This window comes from Triticum aestivum, chromosome 3D (assembly GCF_018294505.1).
Source record: "Triticum aestivum cultivar Chinese Spring chromosome 3D, IWGSC CS RefSeq v2.1, whole genome shotgun sequence".
NCBI lineage: Eukaryota > Viridiplantae > Streptophyta > Magnoliopsida > Poales > Poaceae > Triticum > Triticum aestivum.
In genome coordinates this window covers 365,541,948-365,562,442 of record NC_057802.1, presented here as the reverse complement: position 1 = coordinate 365,562,442, position 20,495 = coordinate 365,541,948, and the positions used below count along the sequence as shown (strand labels likewise).

At 43.7% G+C, this 20,495-nt stretch overlaps 1 protein-coding gene across 1 annotated transcript; it reads right to left on the bottom strand.

Annotated features, from left to right (window-relative positions):
* Nucleotides 1–8,190: 8,190 nt before the first annotated feature.
* On the bottom strand, nt 8,191–16,665 carry LOC123076306 (uncharacterized). The gene is made up of 6 exons (XM_044498627.1): nt 16,627–16,665; nt 11,056–11,277; nt 9,882–9,942; nt 9,657–9,775; nt 8,816–8,865; nt 8,191–8,267 (listed from the first exon to the last, which is right to left on the bottom strand). Exons 1-6 carry the CDS (start codon nt 16,663–16,665, stop codon nt 8,225–8,227), a joined length of 534 nt encoding a protein of 177 aa, XP_044354562.1. The 3' UTR covers nt 8,191–8,224.
* Nucleotides 16,666–20,495: the final 3,830 nt, after the last annotated feature.

Sequence of the window (20,495 nt, the reverse complement as noted above, 5' to 3'; positions counted from 1 at the left end):
TCTCGGGTTCCGGCAAAACCCTCAAGGTTCGAACACTGGGGTGCGCACGAAAATCTCCCCCCTACCGATCCACGTCCTAGCTTCGCTAAGATTTCAAGGGCTAACTCGACGAACTCACAACACAAAAAACACAAGATTTATACTGGTTCGATGCCTCTTGCTGTGGTGGCTAGCCCTATTTATAGTGGCTCTGGTCCTCTCCCCAAATATTGAGCGGGAAGGGAGCCAACAATGGCCAATTTGAAAGGGGACAACTAGTACATCTTATCCTGACAAAAGCAGTCTTCACCTGCAAAAGGCTCTGGTGGTGACGCCGCCTTGGGCTCCGTGGTGACCTCCATCTTGCCGTCCGGCTGGTCTTGGTCTCGTTGCACTGATATGGAAACCTTTGCTTGACGCCTCGGTACTCCGCGCCTGCGTTTGCCTCCTTAGCACCAAAGAGAAAACAAGGACACTGTGCGCGCTGACGCCCGCCTGGCGCCCGCCTGATCTTGATCGTCATGGCTCACGTTACGAGAACCTCGCGAGGTTTGCCTCGCCTTGATCTCTCCGCCCCTCGCGAGCCAGCCTGGCGAGGCCGCTCCTGAGGAGGCCTTGTGTCGTCCGCCTCGCGAGGCTTGGCCCCTCGCGAGGGACTTGAATGCCTTGATGAAGATGGGCCGTACGGAGCTGCTAGCAGAGCCACGCCGTGGGCCACAGGCAGGCAAGTCTTGGGACCCCCGTTCCTAGAACGCCGACATAGTATATTATTTTGTGAAAACATTTATATTTTTATCTACGTTTCAGTATCACCAACGTACATCTTTTTGGTCTCTTCCGGTCATAGAGGAGTGTTAGCACACCAATAATCCAACCAATATGTTTCTGTAAATTATTGTTGTTGTATCAGATTATGTGAACCTCCTTTGGCTTGAAAAATATTACTTTGTTTTACAGATAATTTATGAATAATAAGTTAAGACCTCCTTTTGTGTTTACAAGGCCTACACGCATTTTTTTAGTCCATTTGACTAAATAATAATAATTATGTCATAATAATATATCACTATCTATAGCAATAAATAAAGACCCAAAGGGGGTGGATTCAATAAATCTCGACCATCAAACCATGTTAATCGAACAACCTATATGTTTCAGTGGTGAGCACTCGACATGTTAGCGTGCAATTAACATCGTACCAAATATGAACATCTACACTATCCACTTAATTAACACGTAATTGATATCCTATCTAGTATCGATGTGTAACTAATTTTCTCTTTAATATCAATGTGCATTCCACATATGCATTTACCAGTTCATGTTAAAACATGTTTCCCATGCTGTCTTTTTTTATGGCACGCAACTCATAAAAATTATTTGGTTTAACTGGTTTTGTTTTCTTGAAAAGGAGGGTTTTCCCCTGGCCTTTGCAATGGACGATGCACACAACCATTTGGTCTAACTTGTTGTAAAATAATTCTCAAATGTGTGTGTGCTTGTAAACCTAAAAGAATGGAGAGATGAGTTTTAGCTCAGTTTTCTCACATTAACTGAACAACTCTCTTCTTCTAATATGAAATGACAGAGCTCCTGCCCTTGCCTCGGCAAGCATTTCAAGAAAAATAACGCAGGGAGAGATGAAGGAATGAATTAGCCAAGCCGTTATATTAAGATTGTGTGGTAGATTAGCAGGGGCCGGATGAATGCACAAATCAGAACTGCATACCAGAACACAAAAGGCAATCCAATTTCTCCATGTCCCTCTCAGTCCAACTCTAGTTAATCTTATCGCCAACCTCCTCCTCTACAACTACAACCTTATCGCCAACTTCAGCGGTCATTTTTGGCATGGACACTTGGCGGAAAAGAAAGCAAGGCCACCATATGTGTGCAGCTGCCAAGAAGGAAAAGCTATAGCCAGGGAAAGGGAGTGGAATGCGGTTGCTTCTTCCACCTGAAAAGAAAAGGCGCTTTTGAGCTAGCAACAGTCTCGGGGTACGGGGGTGGTTGCTGCGGCGTGCGGGGAGAGTGATGCGCGCATTCTCGTCGGCACCGGAGTGCGAGGAGAGAGTACGTGATGGAGATCAGTGGTTGCTGCGGCGTGCGCGACCACCAAAATCTAGCCGGAGTTTGCGCGGTCGTGGAGTAGTTTATTGGGTCGAAGAACGGGCGCGCCGAAGCCTCGCCGCTTTCGATACAGAGCAATGCGTTGCATGCGCGCGCGCGTGGGGAGCCTGAGAAAGAGCACGCTGGTTTGAATTTCGGTGGGCATCTTGGATGGTTTCCGTGGGTAGTGTGGTGTTGCTTGCCATCGTGTGTGATTCCGGGGGCTGATTAGACCGGTTGATTGACACGCGCGCTTAACAAGCCACACCTGCATCTTCCAAGAGACAAGCCAAATTTGATACGGCATGCATCTTGCTAATTGAGAAGGCACTAAGTTGGGTATGCGAAGTAGCTAGCTTACGTGAGTGAGGAAACACGATGAGGTGCACTCTTCGTTCTAGAGATGATCAGCGTGCCAATCTAGCACTCTGGCGCGACAGAGGCTAGTAGGATCTGAGTGTGTCTCTGGATCGATCCTTGTGTCGGACATGTGCAGGGTGGTGGGAGGCAAAATGCTTGCCCCTGGTCAAACGGAAGTGATATCGCCGTCAACCAATCCAATATATGCATGGCTACGCAGATAACATTATCTTTTCTTTCTATCTTCCACTCCTGCGGTCCTATCTTGTTAGTGTAGTACTTATTTTCTTCGATCTAGTAGATCCGAAGAGATATTGTTAGTTGTTACTTTCTCCATCCGGGTTTATCGGCCCCCTTCGTATTTTAGGTTGATGCCTGATAATCTATATTAACTAATAAAATATAATGCATATGTTAGTAAAGCATACATTTAAGGATTTGTATTCAAAAGAGGATTCACACGGTATATTTTTTTTGTCATGTATTATATATTTTATTAGTTAAATTTATGGTCAAAATTTAACCATATATATAAAGACGCTCAATAAGCCCGGACGGAAGGAGTACATACCTTTTTCTCACGGAAGGAGAAAGCTTTGTAATTAATTACGCAACATCGTGATTTCAATCATTGAGCAGCTAATGCTCAACACACTAACACAAGGTAGGTATTTTACATGATACACTAACAATTAAGCGTTTATGTTGTACCAATGAGCACTAATGCTCAAGTAAAAACCAAATTACTTTTCTAATTAAGCATCTTGCACTATACATCGCCTAACTAGTACTACCTCCGTCCTGAAATTAATTGTTGCTGACATTATTGTATTTAGACGTGTTTTAATGTGTAGATTCACTCATTCCGGCGACAGTTAATTCCGGACGGAGGGAGTACATGTTAGTGGAAGAACTATATATGTCTAATCGATGGTTTACCGTGCAAAATTCTCTCTACTAGCTATCGGCCCTAGGCACAAGCGGTAATTTTATCTCACTTCGGCTTTTAAAGGAAAAAAGGGGGCTATTTATGACTAGGTCAATGGAGTTGCATTTGCCAAACTGAAGTTGCACTTTTAAGAAATTGAATCAAACATGAGAAACTCAACGTAGGACCAACAAAATCCAAAAATAAATAAAATGCCTACTCACATGCGACCCTTGGGGTTGCGAAAAAATGTGTCAAGTGTAAGGTCATCACTAATATACTCGCATGTATTAATCAAAGTTGTCAAGTCATGTGGAAGCTGATAACCAATTGTTTTCCTTGTCGCTTTTGTGGGTAATGGAGGCGTTAACCAGGAATGTCCATATCATGGTGATTCATGCGGGTTATAGCTAGCTGACAAACACAAAGAGCATTACCACTCCATGGCAAGAGAAATGAAACATTTTGTGTTGTCCTTGTGATGATGATACAAGGATGCATGTTTGTTTGTTGTGTGTCGTTGCTTGCATCGGCTCCCTTTACATTCCCTTCTTCTTCTTCTTCTTCTTCTTCTTCTTCTTCTTCTTCTTCTTCTTCTTCTTGTTCTTCTTCTTGGTGTTATCTTTTGTGGTTGTGTGCATCCCCAATATATTGACCAGGTACTATATAGTGTTATTGCAAAAGCCGGTGTAATTCATATCATCTAGGTATTGATATATTAGCTTCTGTAAAAACAAAAGGAAATTTGTATCTAGATACGGCAACAGCTCGTACACAAATGCACACACCCAATAAGTTTTGCCCTGGTAGCTTGTCAAGTTGAGCATGTATCATGCTGCTTTTAATTAGGACACATCCTTGAATACTATTACATTTGGCGTCTGTTGTTGCAACGATTTGTTAATGTGCCAGCTCTTTTCTGCTAATTACATGCTCAACATTATTTTGAAACAAGGCTATATTGTAGTGTTATATAATTTCGATTTCTTAATGAGTTACAGTGACGCTATCTTAGCAATGACACATAATATACATGATGATGGAATAGAGAGAAACGGGAAATGAGAGAAATTGCCTTCTCTTACCGAAGAGCTAATATCTTAGTTTAAAAAAATGAGACACTCTCTCCATTGTACGAGATGTCTTCTTCTATTTTTTTAAAATTTTAGTTTTAATCACCCAATAATTTCAAGATCAGGTAAACATTTAGCGCTAGAGATAACCCATTGTATACCATGTCGTTTGTGGGAATATAACATGCTTTTATCCCTAATAACGTGAAATATATGTAAGGAGACCGCTTTTATCAACTAGTGTATATGTCGTTGGCTAGTGCTCAACTTTGAAACCTAAAATGTGTGGAAGAAGATAATCATCTTTCCTTAATGTGTGCTTTCATCTTGCTTGAAGACTTCTGTTTTGAATCAGAAACCCACGTTTCCACTAATACCATTTCCCCGAGTTTTGCAAGTAAAAAAATTTTTTGGCTTGTCCTTTAACAGTTTTGTGTGCCGTGTTGGACCAGATAGGTTGGCAAGTGCCATCATACAAAGGCATATATTTTTTTTTGCGGATAGAAAAATGTATTACTCAAGTAGTAGAAATGCTACGGTCTGCAATACAAAGGCATATGCATGGCAGCATTCTTAAAATAAAACACTAATTAAACCCATTTTGATAGTTGGAGTGGGTTAGGTTTCAAAATGTCAAACTTGTAATATATTGTATTTTATGTATTTATACTGTAGTTTTCATCATCTCTAGTAGTAATAGTATCACTACCGGCTTAAGTAAGTTTTGTACTTGGAGGACCACCGTACCGTACTCGCTCTTGCATTTAGTCAACTCGGTAGCCGGCCAAAAGAAATAAAACTCGGTAGCCGGCGGTCCGGGTGCACGGCAAATCGCGGATCCACCTCAGCATGCTCAACGCAAAAATTGCGTGTACAACCTGTGCCTGTCCGTGGCCATATTGTTTTCGCCCAAGGAAACGGGAGCTGCGAGGAGGCCTGGAGCGGGCGGGCGCGTGGCCGTACGGTCCCGGCACGAGCCGGCGCGTAGCCCAGCTGCGGCAGACCACGCGACCCCGGGCCCGCCAGCCAGTCACGCCCTACCAGACAAGCAGTGGACCCGCTGTGATCTCTGATTGCGACCCATCCAGTAAACTGCTGCCAAGTTTTCCAACCACCGCTAGCCCTAGCGAGACTGCGACCCGTCGGGGATGACCGAACAGCATACGGTTTTGTGCACTTCCTTTTTGTTTTACCTAACCCAGATGCATCCTTCGTTGTCCTCTAGTACATGCGAGGCACCATTGTTGCGCGGGCATGCACACACATTCAACGTAAGTTATCCCACAATAATTGCAGTACAATTGTTGCAAGTTATATACTTCCTCCGTCTAGGCGAGTAAGTCACCTTACGAAAACCAGATATTTTCAAAAATCTTAGGCGCAATACATTAAATTCCTTCCTCGTTTCTCTCCTAGCCTCGTACTGCTGCCCACTAAAACCATCAAGAGGAGGCGCCCGCAAGGAAAGGACCACTGCATGCATCGTGGCTGTGTGTTGATTAGGCAAGAGATTAAAACGATTTTGCATGCAGTACATACGCACGCGCATGGACAACTCAAACAGCAGCTAATAACTAGCGAGTCAATGCTGGTTTTCCTTCCGTTTAAAACAATGCTGTGATTGGAGGTTTCTTGGTCGAGGTGCTCCTCCTCGTCCAATCTCCAGCCACCTAGGTTGCGCTGCTCTTCCTAATATGACTTACCCACCTAGACGGAGGGAGTACTCCCTCCGTTTCTAAATATTTGTCTTTTTAGAGATTTCAAATGAACTATTACATACGGATGTTTATAGACATATTTTAAAGTGTAGATTCACTCATTTTACTTTGTATGTAGTCACTTGTTGAAATATCTAGAAAGACAAATATTTAGGAATGGAGGGAGTATATGTTTATTTAGTTGCAACGGATGCTTGACGGAGTCGAATAATAAAATGATGCAACCATGCAATCCTCACACTTCGATCTACCTTAGTCATGCGTATCTGCTAACGAAAGAATGACCATGTGCCTCGTTTGACGCAGAGGCAGAAAGTAGTGCTCCTTTTTGAAAAAAAAAAATCTGCTAACGAGAGGGAGTGGAACAAAGGAAACAATTGGGTATTGTTAACATGTCCTTAAGCCCAGCAGACAAGTGGCATATGGAATGCGAAATCGCGACTAGAATGTTCATTTATTATTAATCGTGGCACGTCAAGCTGTGGACATGCGATTATTTCCGATTGAATTGGAGCCACGGGTTCAGGTGGACTATACATGAATGAACGAAGTAAAGCACAGCCACATATTAGATCTGGTCACCATTTTGTACCAGTTGACATAATTGCACCCTTGCATGAGAACCATACCATACTGCTTCCTCCGTTCCTAAATAGTATAAGTCTTTCTGGAGATTTCAATATAAACCATGTACAAATGTATATAGACATATTTTAAAATATATATTCACTCATTTTGCCATTTTGCTTCGTATGTACTCCCTCCGTTTGAAACGGAGGGAGTAGTTCATATTGAAATCTCTAGGAAGACATATTTAGGAACGGGGGGAGTACGTTCCATGGTTGCACGTAATTAAGGGGTGTGAATTTGGTTTTCTTCCAAGTATGGTGGACTAGTTGCTTACTCCATATTCTGATTCTGAATCGAGAAATACACAGAGAGTTCAATGCGCAAGACATGCGTGCCACTGATCCGTGCGAACGGCTGAGTTAAACTTCATGTGCGTGGTGCATGATCTCACCATCTGTACAGAGCCAGTCAGTAGTTCGAACTAAAGGAGTCCTGACTCGAAGCGCTCTCAAGAGGCATGTGAGAGGGCAGAGGTGGACGAAGTTGATCAAGACATTCGTCGTATTTCTTTCAGTAGGCAGCAAGCATTTCACTTGAGCTGACAGTTATGGCAGCCTCTCCCGTCTCCATGAGACGAACACCACCACCACTGACTGGTTCACAACCATTCCAATAATACCTACCTCCATGGCATTTCGCATGATAAGATTGCGAACTACCCTAACTGCCCCCCAGTTAACTGGGCCGTGTGTTCTCTGTTTTTAGCTACTCCGTTCTAGTCATCCAGAGGATTCTCGCTTAAAATAACCTCATCTGAAGGCAGGATAACAGGAGATCACGTCACAAGATTATCAATTGCCAGGGTATATTTCAGCGTTCAGATTAGGTATGTCGGCCTCTTCAAACTTAGCATCAGCAATATGTGAGTGAATCTCAACTCTTCCCTTCCTTGGCTTTCTTAATTCCATCCTAATTCTCTGGATGTACAGAGGTTCAAGATAACCTTCAGCTTCTGATCTGGACGCTTCAGGGAGATCATAGTAAGAACAGAAGAATAGCTAAGCCATCATGCAAGTGGCCCACAAGGGGACAAACTTATAATTTGCGGTAAAAGCAGCAACGGCAGCATGTCATAATCGTACACAACATTTGAGACAGGATTTTTCAATGCCTTCCCTGTCTCGCTAAGCAGGCTGTTCTATAACCTGCGGGGCATGGGCCTCAAGTGCCCAATAAGAGATCTGGACAGGTACTTAAAACAAAAGGAACATAGGAATATCTAGCTACATAACCTGCATAAGGCATCAGACAGAAAACTGCAAACCAGGAAATTTGCTTCCTAGGTCTTGTGGGTTTTTGCCCACCTATTCTGCCTGCTGACAGAAAGATGAATACATCCAACTAGGTCATCAAGAAGGCATAAAGATTTTTTTGCCGTTTACATGGAGGGTTGCTTTGCTCTGAGAATTTAAATGATCTTCAGAAATTCACATGTTTGCTTTCCTCTCCCACCGTTCTTTAACATCAAGCCTGAAAATATGACATACGGGTGATAAGAGCGAGAGCCAATCGTTTCATTTCACACAAAAAGTGGTGGCAAGCTGGCACGTTAGCATTTGCCAGAGGTGGCCATAAGAAATGTCACACCTTGCTGGCTTACCACAGCTCCATTAGAACCATGGTAAAAGAAAGAGAAAAACTCGTCCTTTGAATCAGATTTCCTTAGTTTTCTCACAAGAGTTTATCTCATGTCCATCAGATTAAGTCGACCATAAAAAATCTCAAAATAACCTGTAGATAGCCTATTGGTAATTTGCAGTTTGAATCATTATTGCCCACTTTGTTCACAGCAAGTCAAATGGTGTCTTCTTTGTCAGATTCAGTCGTACAATGTATATGAACTTCTTGAATGATTTAAGGTGAAATTTAAGGGAATTCAGTGTTAATGAAGTTTTCCGATGAAGATGAACATGAACTGCCCGAATAGCAACTAAGTAGAGAGTAGCATGAGACTGCATGAGATAGTGGAAAACATAAGCTGTCACATAGTATGATACAGTACAGTGATGAAATAGTACCCCCAATGCAACTTCCTTTTGTTCCTCAAGGGCAGGGACGGTGCAAGATTCTGCAAATATGTGGGAATAAATCATCAAGCTATTTTTATGACAATGATATTTGTGAATTCCGTTAATTAATTAATGGGCTTGAAGAAACGATGATATGGCATCAAATCAATGATCTTGAATATATGAAGTATAATAAATGTCTTAAAGATGTAAATGTATCTCGTATGACAACCGAACAGCAACAAAGTTAACTCAATCTGGTATCAATGTAGACAAAGGGACACATCAACTTTTGATCCTATCGAGTCAATGTACATTCAACAGACAAAGACACAAAAGGTATTATAATTGCAATTATATTGCATTTTAAACCTATTTGGTAAACACTATGTAAGAAATAGACAGATGCCAACACCAAACAGGCACTTCTAGATAAAACCAATAAGAATCTAGATCATTAAATTTATGTTCATTTCGTGGCGAGACACTTTCTTCATCAGCCCATGACACCTACTCTGAACTAAAACCAGAACAATTATTTTGGAACGAAGGGAGTATTAACAAAAATAAGAAAACAACGTATATTTTGCTGCAACAACTGCAGAAATCGAGGTATAGCAGTTTGTTCCATTACCTGAGAAAATTTCAAGACCTAAAGACCAATTGAAATACGTTACCGGGACTTGAGAAATAAAAATTCTGCAGTAAATAGCTTTATTTCTACAGATAACCCTTTTCCTGTAACTAATTTTCTGTGCTACGATTAAAGGCCCAAGCAAAAGCAACAATCTTCACGAATTTAGATGAAAATAAGATAGCCAAGCATTTTCATAAGTATAACCAGACATACCGCTTGGGCTCCTGTAGTTGATGTTGTATGCTGTACATCTATTGCGGCACTATCAATTGATTTATCCTTATTATTAAATTTAGAATCATTGGCTACATTTGTATTCGCCCCAGTTCTTCCTACAAATTTCAAATACAACGAACAAATAGCTTAAAGATCTCCTGCAAAAAAGAAAAGAAAAAGAAACTGAACACAAGGTAATCGCAGATACATAAAGAGAGATACCTTTAGGTTTTCCTTTGGATTTTGTTTTTTCCTTTATTTGTAGCCATTTCTTGTGCAATTCCTGTAACATGAAAGATCAAACAATTTAGTTCGTATTTCTCAAAGCAAAAACAATACTATAGAGTTGGTAACTTCAGAAAAAAGGATAGAAACACTCTGAACAAACGTTTGGAAATTTGCCGTTTAATTCAGGGTTGAGATTCTTAAGGATGAGAAATTATGCTTTTCAACTGGAACTTCTCAAATGAAATTGTTGAGACCAGCATCTCATTAACAATCTATGTAATATGTATGGCACAAGAGAAAAAAATGACCCAAACAAAAACATCACATCCAGTTTAGCACAATATCTTTTCTATAATCTAACCCAAACTCTAGCAACAACAGGTTTCAAATAGGCATTTCACAGAAGTGCTAATATTATATTTCTCTCTCTTTTTTTGCCGTGTTTTCTCATTTATTACACTCATCAATGTACAACAGTGCAAGTACAGTATGCAGGATTCCTAACTAAAGCATAATATTGTGGCCTCTATGTTTTGACCAGAAATTTTGCAAGTTTTTTTTCCTTTAACTTCAACTAGTGCTAAACACAAAAACTGCACTCTTAACAATATCTGGGAGATTTATTGTCTTCAAATTTTGACGCCGAGCGGTCAATGGCTCGGCTAAAAACCTCTGGAAAACAACTGGATTTTGGATGCCTGTTCTGTTCCTCTATTGAAACACTTCCGTGTCCGGTCGTGTGGTCAAAAAGGCGAGCACTTCAACTATCAGAATTCAGAAGCTGAAGATATGTCTATGCTGGAAACAAATCAAACTATTCCTAACAATTTTCTATAAAAAGATCTGGATAAATTGGTTCATGGCAACGATGAGGGCAGCATAAGAAGAAAACACAACATGTCACCCCTAGACAAAGGTGCTACCGCCATTCTGTATGACTATGACATTGACATTAAAGCCTACAGCTTGAACATTTTCCTCCAGTAATTGAGGAGCAGGGAGGGAGGGAGGGACCAATTTTGCCCTGCCCTAGTGTGCCCTTCCAAAGTACAGTACTAATATGCTTCCTATAACGGTTAGAAAGAAGCATCCACCTGTGGGGAATCATGAACCTCACAAGATTCGCACTGAACATTCGAGAAATCTACTGTAAGTAAGAGAAGAAAACCTTAAACTTGTCGAGCTGATCTTGGGACAGCTTGGAGGGCTTGAATTCCGGATCGAGGAGCCTACTGGATGCGAGCGCATCCTCCTTTCCCTTCGCCTCGTCGCCTTCGTCAGCATCTCCTCCGCCTCCGCACCCCATCTCTTGCTTTGCCTTTTTCTTTCTTTCTTTCTCTCTTTCTTTTTCTGTCTTCCTTGCTTGTGTTGTCGCTTCCTGGGCTCGTACCTAAGAGATAGGCTGGGCCTGATCTTGGCCCAAAGGTTCGTATGGTGGTCGGGCCTGATATCACCTTCTTCTGCTTGTATGGTCGGGTCCGATCTTGGCCCAATGTTTGTGGATTTTGAACCCCTCAAAAAAAAACTCAAAATAATAATAAATCCCCTCTCTGTATGTTTTTTCTTCCTCTCGGCGACGCACGACGGTGTTGTTGAGAAATCCACTTCCCCACCCTCGAACTCCGGCATGACAAGTTCGCGATGATCCACGGGCTGGCCTTGTCTCGGAGGAATAGGGGTAGGGTATCCCGCCCGGCGGAAGTTTCCTTCTTGGTCTAGGGTTCAAGATGGCCGGAAGCACGTCAAGATCCGGTGCTACGGATGATGATGCGGCCATGATGAAAAAGTTGGTGCTCTCGGAGGAGGACCCCGATGACGTGGTAATTGAAGAGGAAGATGCGATCTCGGAGGATTCCACTAGATGGATGGCAATTACCAGGGTTCATATGGAGAAGCCCTATAGTCAGTACTGGTTCTACAGAAATACGAGGGCCGCGTGGGATCTGACAAAGGAGATGAAGATTCGTCCACTTAATGATAATTTATACACGCTAAAATTCTCTTGGTTAAGCATTTGGGAACAAGTTATGGAAGGACCTTGGACCTTCCGGGGAAACGCGGTGATTCTGCCACCACATGATGGATTCTTGAAACCCTCGCCTTTCGCTTTGGATACAATAGAGATATTTGTTTAGATACAAGATCTTCTAGATGGCTACTATCCTCTGCACAAGTCTCTAGCACGGAAGGTAGGGGAGTTTGTGTACACTGAGCCAAAGTCGCAGGATTTTGAGGGAAATTCTTTAGGGTAAGGGTGAACATCAATGTTAATAAACCTCGCTTGCCCTCAAGCGAATGTTGAGCTCAATAATCATGACCACATGTTTATAGAGAGAGGTGTCGATAAACAAAATACAAACAAAGCATCATGCTCATTATTATAACAACAATTATTCCTCATAACACTTCTCATGATCAATTAATAATTCATTCACATGCTAAAGTATAAACAATAAACTTTCTTGAAAACTAATAAACTATGTTCTCAGTCACTGAGACAATTACTATTCACCAGGAAGAGTATATGTAAGAGCTTTTGGTTTAGCAAATTCAACATACTCAACTATCATATAGTCTTCCATGATTGCTGACACTCAAAGCATATTTTCAAAACAAACTTTTCAGTCAGACACAAAGGAAGATGGGGGTTTAATGTTTCACCTCCCAACTTATTTACCTCAAGGATAATATCAACAATAATAACTCATGATTACCTATATCCAACAGGATATATGTGCCTGGATCGTTACCTACCACATGAAGCTTGCTAAGTGGAGAATAATTGAGGGCGGAATAAGAATGAATACTATTGACTTTTGCATAGAAGTAAAAGTTAAAAAGTAAAAGATATGCCCTTCGCAGAGGAAAGTAGAGATTGTCATGCACTTTTTTAATTTGGATGCGCAAGCTCTTAATGCAAATGAATGTTACTTTATATTGCCCCTTCTGATAGCAACCTTTATTATGCAGTCCATCATTTTAATTGCCACTACTGTAGGATGGTCCAAACACGACACTACGATCAAAGACCCCTTCGATGAAACTGTGTGCGATGCCATAATCGCAAACGGTGGTGTAAAAAAACCCATCAAAAAAGGTGCAAAACGTTTGCGATGGCGGATGCATCAAACACGGTTCAGATTTTAGTTGCGTGTGCGATGTAGGGCATACGGTTCAGTTCAATTAACTGTTTGGATGAGGAGGAACAAAACAAACGGGCATCCAGATGAAGGTGTGTGCGATATACAACATACGATTCACTAGGATGAACTGTGTGTGATTAGGCAACACAATGGAAACGGTTCAACTGAATTTCAGTTATATATATATATAACTGAAATAAACATTCAATTACATAAGTGACTATACAGATCATTCGCACATACCTCAATAAACAATTGCATGCATTCTGAAGTAGGAGAAACGATCGTCTAGTCTCTTGTGACGCTCCCGCTACTGCTATGTGGCTCGATCCCTCGTTTGGGTCAGGAAGAAGACAGTTCCTCACGTCAATGATCCGCCTGTACATCTCGTAGCTTGTGTACGCGTCCATGGCCGCGTACTTGACATGTTGTTCATCCAGTCTCTCATGCCACACACTGTGCCAGGCGTTCTTGTCCTTATTGCTCTTATTCTTCATCTTCATGTAGTAGGGGTCGATGATGGCCGAGGCGAGGTCAACTAGGGAGTTCAATTTCTTTTTGTCACTATCCCAGACCTTCTGGTGACGCTGGATGTTGACAAGATTCAGGCATTTCAAGCCCGAAACCTTGAGCGCTTTTAGATCGTTGGTGGTGTCCACCACAGCAAAACTGCAGTCAGAGCTGTTGATAAACCTGGAGAAACGCTCGAAAGGTGTTGTGGCCAGGTGGTAGTGGTAGACGAGGACGTCATGTCGCACGCACAACTGGGTGATGGCAACCTTCTGATCATGCCCGGCATGACCCATGGTGTACTCGAGGTCGAAGCAGACCACTTGGTACTTGTCCTCGGCAAGGAACTGCTCCATAGTTTGGATGGAGCTCTCCACCGAGACCGGAGCGTTCGTGTACACCACCGAGAGAGCCTTCCCCCTCACGTGGGTGTCCACGACGTGTTGCGTGGTGAACTGTCCGCCGTTGTCGTCGTCGGCCGCTGGGAGTGCCATTGGAGCCACGGGGAGCTCCATTGGAAGCGCTGGATGTCCTCTCTGTATGTGTCCTCGTGGGTGTGCTTATTGTGTCGTGTGAGACGAGAGATGAAGGTAAATGGCTACAGGAATAAAAGGGGGTCGGGCGGCGTGGATTCTCGACGTATCCGCATGACAGTTTTTGCACCGGGTAACTGCATCGTTGCGCCGCGCCTGGCGCAACCGCATGCACACAAACGTGCGTGATCGTGCGCCGGCCCCAAACACTGGCAACACGCGTGGAGGGACGAGGGCAGAGCACCCGAAGGGACGCGAGAGCAGAGCGCGCGCGGCGGGACGTGAGTAGAGTGCGCCGCGGCTGCCTGAACCGCAAGCAACCACACGCATAGAGCAGTTGAACACGCAGGAAATGGTCACCTACAAGCCGGCCGACAGTTGCGTCGCTGCGTAGAGAGCGGTCGTGTGCTACCACCTCCACTACAAAAAAAAGACACATCCATGATTGAGGGAGTCTTGGACTAAGGGGTCCTCGGGCGTCCGGCCTGTTATTCATTGGGCCGGATTGATGGGCTGTGAAGGTATGAAGGCCGAAGACTATACCCGTGTCCGGACTGGACTCTCCTTGGCGTGGAAGGCAAGCTAGGCGACCAACTATGAATATTCCTTCTTATGTAACCGACTCCATGTAACCCTAGATCTCTCCGGTGTCTATATAAACCAGAGAGAGTAGTCCGGATAGGCAGATACTCATTACCATAGTCATACAGGCTAGACTTCTAGGGTTTAGCCATTACGATCTCGTGGTAGATCAACTCTTGTAACACTCATATTCATCAAGATCAATCAAGCAGGAAGTAGGGTATTACCTCCATAAAGAGGGCCCGAACCTGGGTAAACATCGTGCCCCCCGTCTCCTGTTACCATCGATCCTAGACGCACAGTTCGGGACCCCCTACCCGAGTTCCGCCAGTTTTGACACCGACATTGGTGCTTTCATTGAGAGTTCCACTGTGCCGTCGACAAGAGGCTTGATGGCCCCTTCAATCGTCGATAATGACGCTGTCCAAGGAGGAACCTTCCTCCTCGGACAGATTTTTGTGTTCGGCGGCTTCTACTGCGGGCCAACTCGCTTGGCCGTCTCGAGAAGATCGATAGCGATGCCCCTGGCCACCAGGTCAGATTTGGAAGCTTGAACTACGTTGCGGATACCCGTGGAGACTTGATCTTCAATGGGTTTGAAACCGCAGCGATCGCTCCCCCTCGTCCCGATGAACATGACTTATATCTGTTATCGGATTACATCGAGGAGGTGGATCCTGTTGCTGCAACGGCCTCAGAACCGAAGCAGATCGTGCCCTCCGACGCCACAAAGTCCGTGGCGTTGCAGCCACACACGGACTCGACATCCTGCAATGCTTGCGTCAATGGAACTCCGGACTCGTCTCCGGCTATACGTTCCGGACCAGGTACGCCTGCGGACACCAAGCTGGATCGGTTATCGCGCCGTAGACATCTTCCAGCATTCACCTTTGGGTGACGTGCTAAACTCTTTAAAGAACTTGTCCTTGGAGGAGGACTCACAGCCGAACTATGTTCGGTTCGAGCTAGAGGCGGATGACGAGGAATTTTGCTTCCCACCCGCCACCCACTTCATAGCCACTGTCGATGACTTAACCGACGTGCTTGACTATGGCTCCGAAGACATCGACGGCATGGACGATGATGCCGACAAGGAGCAAGGCCAAGACCCGCCATTTACTGGACGTTGGACGGCCACCTCTTCGTAGGACGTGTACATGGTTGATACACCTAAAGGAACTGGCGACGACAGAGAAGAGCCAGATGCGAATAAAACCTCTGAGACGCGGTCCAAGCACCGGCGGCCCAAAAGCCGCTCCAAGCCCCGTCGCTCAAAGGATGGCAACACTGGCACCGGAGAAAATAGTACTCCGGGCGACACCGAAAACAATGAAGACCCTGTCAGAGCTGCATCCGAACAGGAGGAACACGACAACAGGGAAGATAACCCTGATGAATAGGCCATAGAAGATGACTCGGAGGACGATAGTTACCATCCACCCTCCGAGGGGGAGACAAGCCTCGGCAACGAAGACTTCATCGTGCCTGAGGATCCTCTGGAGCAGGAGCGCTTTAAGCTTCAGCTCATAGCCACTGCAAGAAGCCTGAAAAAGAAACAGCAACAGCTTCAAGCTGAACAAGATCTGCTCGTCGACAGATGGACTGATGTACTGACAGCCGAAGAATACGGCCTCAAGCGCCCAGCCAAGAGCTACCCGAAACGCAGACTGCTACCTCAATTCAATGAGGAGGCGTCGGAGCACATATCTCCCTTGCGTAATGCTGAACGACCAGCACGTGGTCGAGACAGGGCGGCCGACCGGCCACCCCGCGGTCGGGATAAAGCGGCAACTCAGGCCGAACAGCAGCCCGCCCCACCGCCGTGTAAAAATAGGGACGGAAGAGTTCGGGGTCATACGTACGACCTCCGGCAGACCCTGGACAGTAGAGCAGGACACACAAGATCGATCTACGGATCGCGAGGACGTGCCTCGAGGCACGAGGACGGCTACCTATTTGGACGTGACAAACCTGACCATGCCCGAGCCGAATGCCGCAGACGGACTCCATCAGAGCTACGCCACGATGCGGCCCGATACAGAGGCGCCGGACACCCTCTCTGCTTCACAGATGAAGTACTGGATCATGAATTCCCCGAGGGGTTCAAGCCCGTCAACATCGAATCATACGACGGCACAACCGATCCTGCAGTATGGATCGAGGATTTTATTCTCCATATCCATATGGCTCGAGGAGATGACCTCCACGCCATTAAATACTGATGACCCACAAGTATAGGGGATCTATCATAGTCCTTTCGATAAGTAAGAGTGTCGAACCCAACGAGGAGTAGAAGGAAATGATAAGCGGTTTTCAGCAAGGTATTCTCTGCAAGTACTGAAATAAGTGGTAACAGATAGTTTTGTGATAGGATAATTTGTAACGAGCAACAAGTAATAAAAGTAAATAAAGTGCAGCAAGGTGGCCCAATCCCTTTTGTAGCAAAGGACAAGCCTGGACAAACTCTTATATAAGGAAAAGCGCTCCCGAGGACACATGGGAATCATCGTCAAGCTAGTTTTCATCACGTTCATATGATTCGCGTTCGGTACTTTGATAATTTGATATGTGGGTGGACCGGTGCTTGGGTGCTGTTCTTACTTGAACAAGCATCCCACTTATGATTAACCTCTATTGCAAGCATCCGCAACTACAACAAAAGTATTAAGGTAAACCTAACCATAGCATGAAACATATGGATCCAAATCAGCCCCTTACGAAGCAACGCATAAACTAGGGTTTAAGCTTCTGTCACTCTAGCAACCCATCATCTACTTATTACTTCCCAATGCCTTCCTCTAGGCCCAAATAATGGTGAAGTTTTATGTAGTCGACGTTCACATAACACCACTAGAGGCTAGACAACATACATCTCATCAAAATATCGAACGAATACCAAATTCACATGACTACTAATAGCAAGACTTCTCCCATGTCCTCGGGAACAAAAGTAACTACTCACAAAGCATATTCATGTTCATAATCAGAGGGGTATTAATATGCATATAGGATTTGAACATAGGATCTTCCACCAAATAAACCAACTAGCATCAACTACAAGGAGTAATCAACACTACTAGCAACCCACAAGTACCAATCCCGGACTTGGAGACAAGAATTGGATACAAGAGATGAACTAGGGTTTGAGAGGAGATGGTGCTGGTGAAGATGTTGATAGAGATTGCCCTCTCCCGATGAGAGGAACGTTGGTGATGACGATGGCGATGATTTCCCCCTCCCGGAGGGAAGTGTCCCCGGCAGAACAGCTCTGCCGGAGCCCTAGATTGGTTCCGCCTCGTGGCGGCGGAGTCTCGTCCTGAAAGGTTGCTTATGATTTTTCTTCGGGCGAAAGACTTCATATAGCAGAAGATGGCCACCGGAGAGCCAACAGGGGGCCCACGAGGCAGGGGCGCGCCCCCACCCTCGTGGGCAGGTGGTGCCCCCCCCTGACGTATTTCTTCCGCTCAATATTTTTTATTATTTCCAAAAATAACTTTCGTGGAGTTTCAGGACTTTTGGAGTTGTGCAGAATAGGTCTCTAATATTTGCTCCTTTTCCAGCCCAGAATTCCAGCTGCCGGCATTCTCCCTCCTTATGTAAACCTTGTAAAATAAGAGAGAATAGGCATAAGTATTGTGACATAACGTGTAATAACAGCCCATAATGCAATAAATATCGATATAAAAGCATGATGCAAAATGGACGTATCAACTCCCCCAAGCTTAGACCTCGCTTGTCCTCAAGTGGAAGCCGATAACGATAAATATGTCCACATGTTTAGAGGTAGAGGTGTCGATAGAATAAAATACGGACATGAGGCATCATGGTTAATCTTATAACAGCAACATATATGGATATTGTCATATGATTTCTTATGCTCAAGTAATAATCTACTCACAATGCAAAGTATGAATCAAAAACTTTATTGAGAACTAACAAACTATAATCTCAGTCATTGAAGCAATTGCAATTTATCATAACATCAGAAAGAGTCTATGTCAGAGCTTTTTAGCAAGTCCACATACTCAACTATCATTTAGTCTTTCACAATTGCTAACACTCACGCAATACTTGTGGTTACGGAATTTTAATCGGACACAGAGAAACATAGGGGCTTATAGTTTCGCCTCCCAACCTTTTACCTCAAGGGTAATGTCAACAATAATAGTTCATGCTAACTTACATCCAATTAGATATATATATATATATATATATATATATATATATATATATATATATATATATATATATATATATCAGGATCTTTCCAACACCCTGTGCTTGCCAAAGGATAAAATGTAAAAAGGAAAGGTGAAGATCACCATGACTCTTGCATAAGGTAGAAGATAATAGTAACAGATATGCCCTTCGCAGAGGGAAGTAGAGGTTGCCATGCGCTTTTATGGTTGGATGCACAAAATCTTAATGCGAAAGAACGTCACTTTATATTGCCACTTGTGATATGAACCTTTATTATGCAGCCCGTCGCTTTTATTTCTTCCACATCACAAGATCGTACAAAGCTTATTTCCTCCACACCAATCAATCATACATATTTAGAGAGCAATTTTTATTGCTTGCACCGATGACAACTTACTTGAAGGATCTTACTCAATCCATAGGTAGATATGGTGGACTCTCATGGCAAAACTGGTTTAAGGGTTTTTGGAAGCACAAGTAGTATCTCTACTTGGTGCAAAGAATTTGGCTAGCATGAGGGGGAAAGGCAAGCTCAACATGTTGGATGATCCATGACAACATACTTTATCTCGAATATAAGAAAACATAACCCATTACGTTGTCTTCCTTGTCCAACATCAACTCTTTAGCATGTCATATTTTAATGAGTGCTCCCAATCATAAAAGATCTCCAAGATAGTATATTTATATGTGAAACCTCTCTTTCTTTATTACTTCCTATTAATTGCAACGATGACCAAAGCTATGTTTGCCAACTCCCAACAACTTTTAATCATCATACTCTTTCTATGTGAAGTCATTACTCTCAATAAGATCAATATGATATTTTTATTTCTTTTCATTATTTTCTCTTTTCTTTTATTCACTCAAGATCATAGCAAGATAATCAAGCCCTTGACTCAACACTAATCTTTATTATAAGCTCACAGACTCGATTACATAGAGAGATCATAAAGCAAAACTCAAACTAGATCATGCCATAAACTTTATTCTACTAGATCAAGATACTACTAATAGGATCGAACTAAGAAAAACGGTAAAGATAGTAGTGTGATGGTGATACGATACCGGGGCACCTCCCCCAAGCTTGGCAGTTGCCAAGGGGAGTGCCCATACCCATGTGATTATGTCTCCTTTGCTGGTGAAGAAGGTGATGTGATATTCTTGGCGATAATGCCCCTCAGGATACGATTCTCTTCCTCAAGCTTATTGAGTTGCCGCTTGAGATCCATTATCTCCTTACGAAGCTTTCCTGTAACAGCCAAAGCTCCTTGCACCCAAGGGTGTTGCATAGCTGCGGGAGAACAAGTGACACTCTTCTTCATATTTTCATAAGAAAGAAATCTAACATTGGAAGGGATAACCGAGTTTGGGATGGCTGAGCTCTGTAGTTCCCCCATCGTGAACCCAGCTTGGAAGCGAGAAGTGACTTCTTGATCATCCATGGCATCTATCCTCATCAAATCAGCCTCCATCTCTTCCTCCGTTGCTGGCCCAAAGTGGTCAGCATCGCTGGTTGTCCTTGGTCTCGATGCTGGGTGTGACACCCGGCTCTCCCCGACTAACTCTTGAGAAGACATCTTGCTCTAATCTGCAACAGCAACAGCTCGAAACAAGAACAGAGGATAATTGCGTGATAC

What these genes read in the sequence shown, in the direction of transcription:
- LOC123076306 (XM_044498627.1), bottom strand. Translation starts at nt 16,665, where the DNA reads ATGGAGTCCGTCTGCGGCATTCGGCTCGGGCATGGTCAG. An exon ending in CAACTACAGGAGCCCAAGCG is followed by an intron (nt 8,866 to 9,656) that starts GTATGTCTGGTT and finishes ACATATTTGCAG; the next exon opens with AATCTTGCACCGTCCCTGCC. An exon ending in AAAAGGAAGTTGCATTGGGG is followed by an intron (nt 8,268 to 8,815) that starts GTACTATTTCAT and finishes TCATATTTTCAG; the next exon opens with GCTTGATGTTAAAGAACGGT.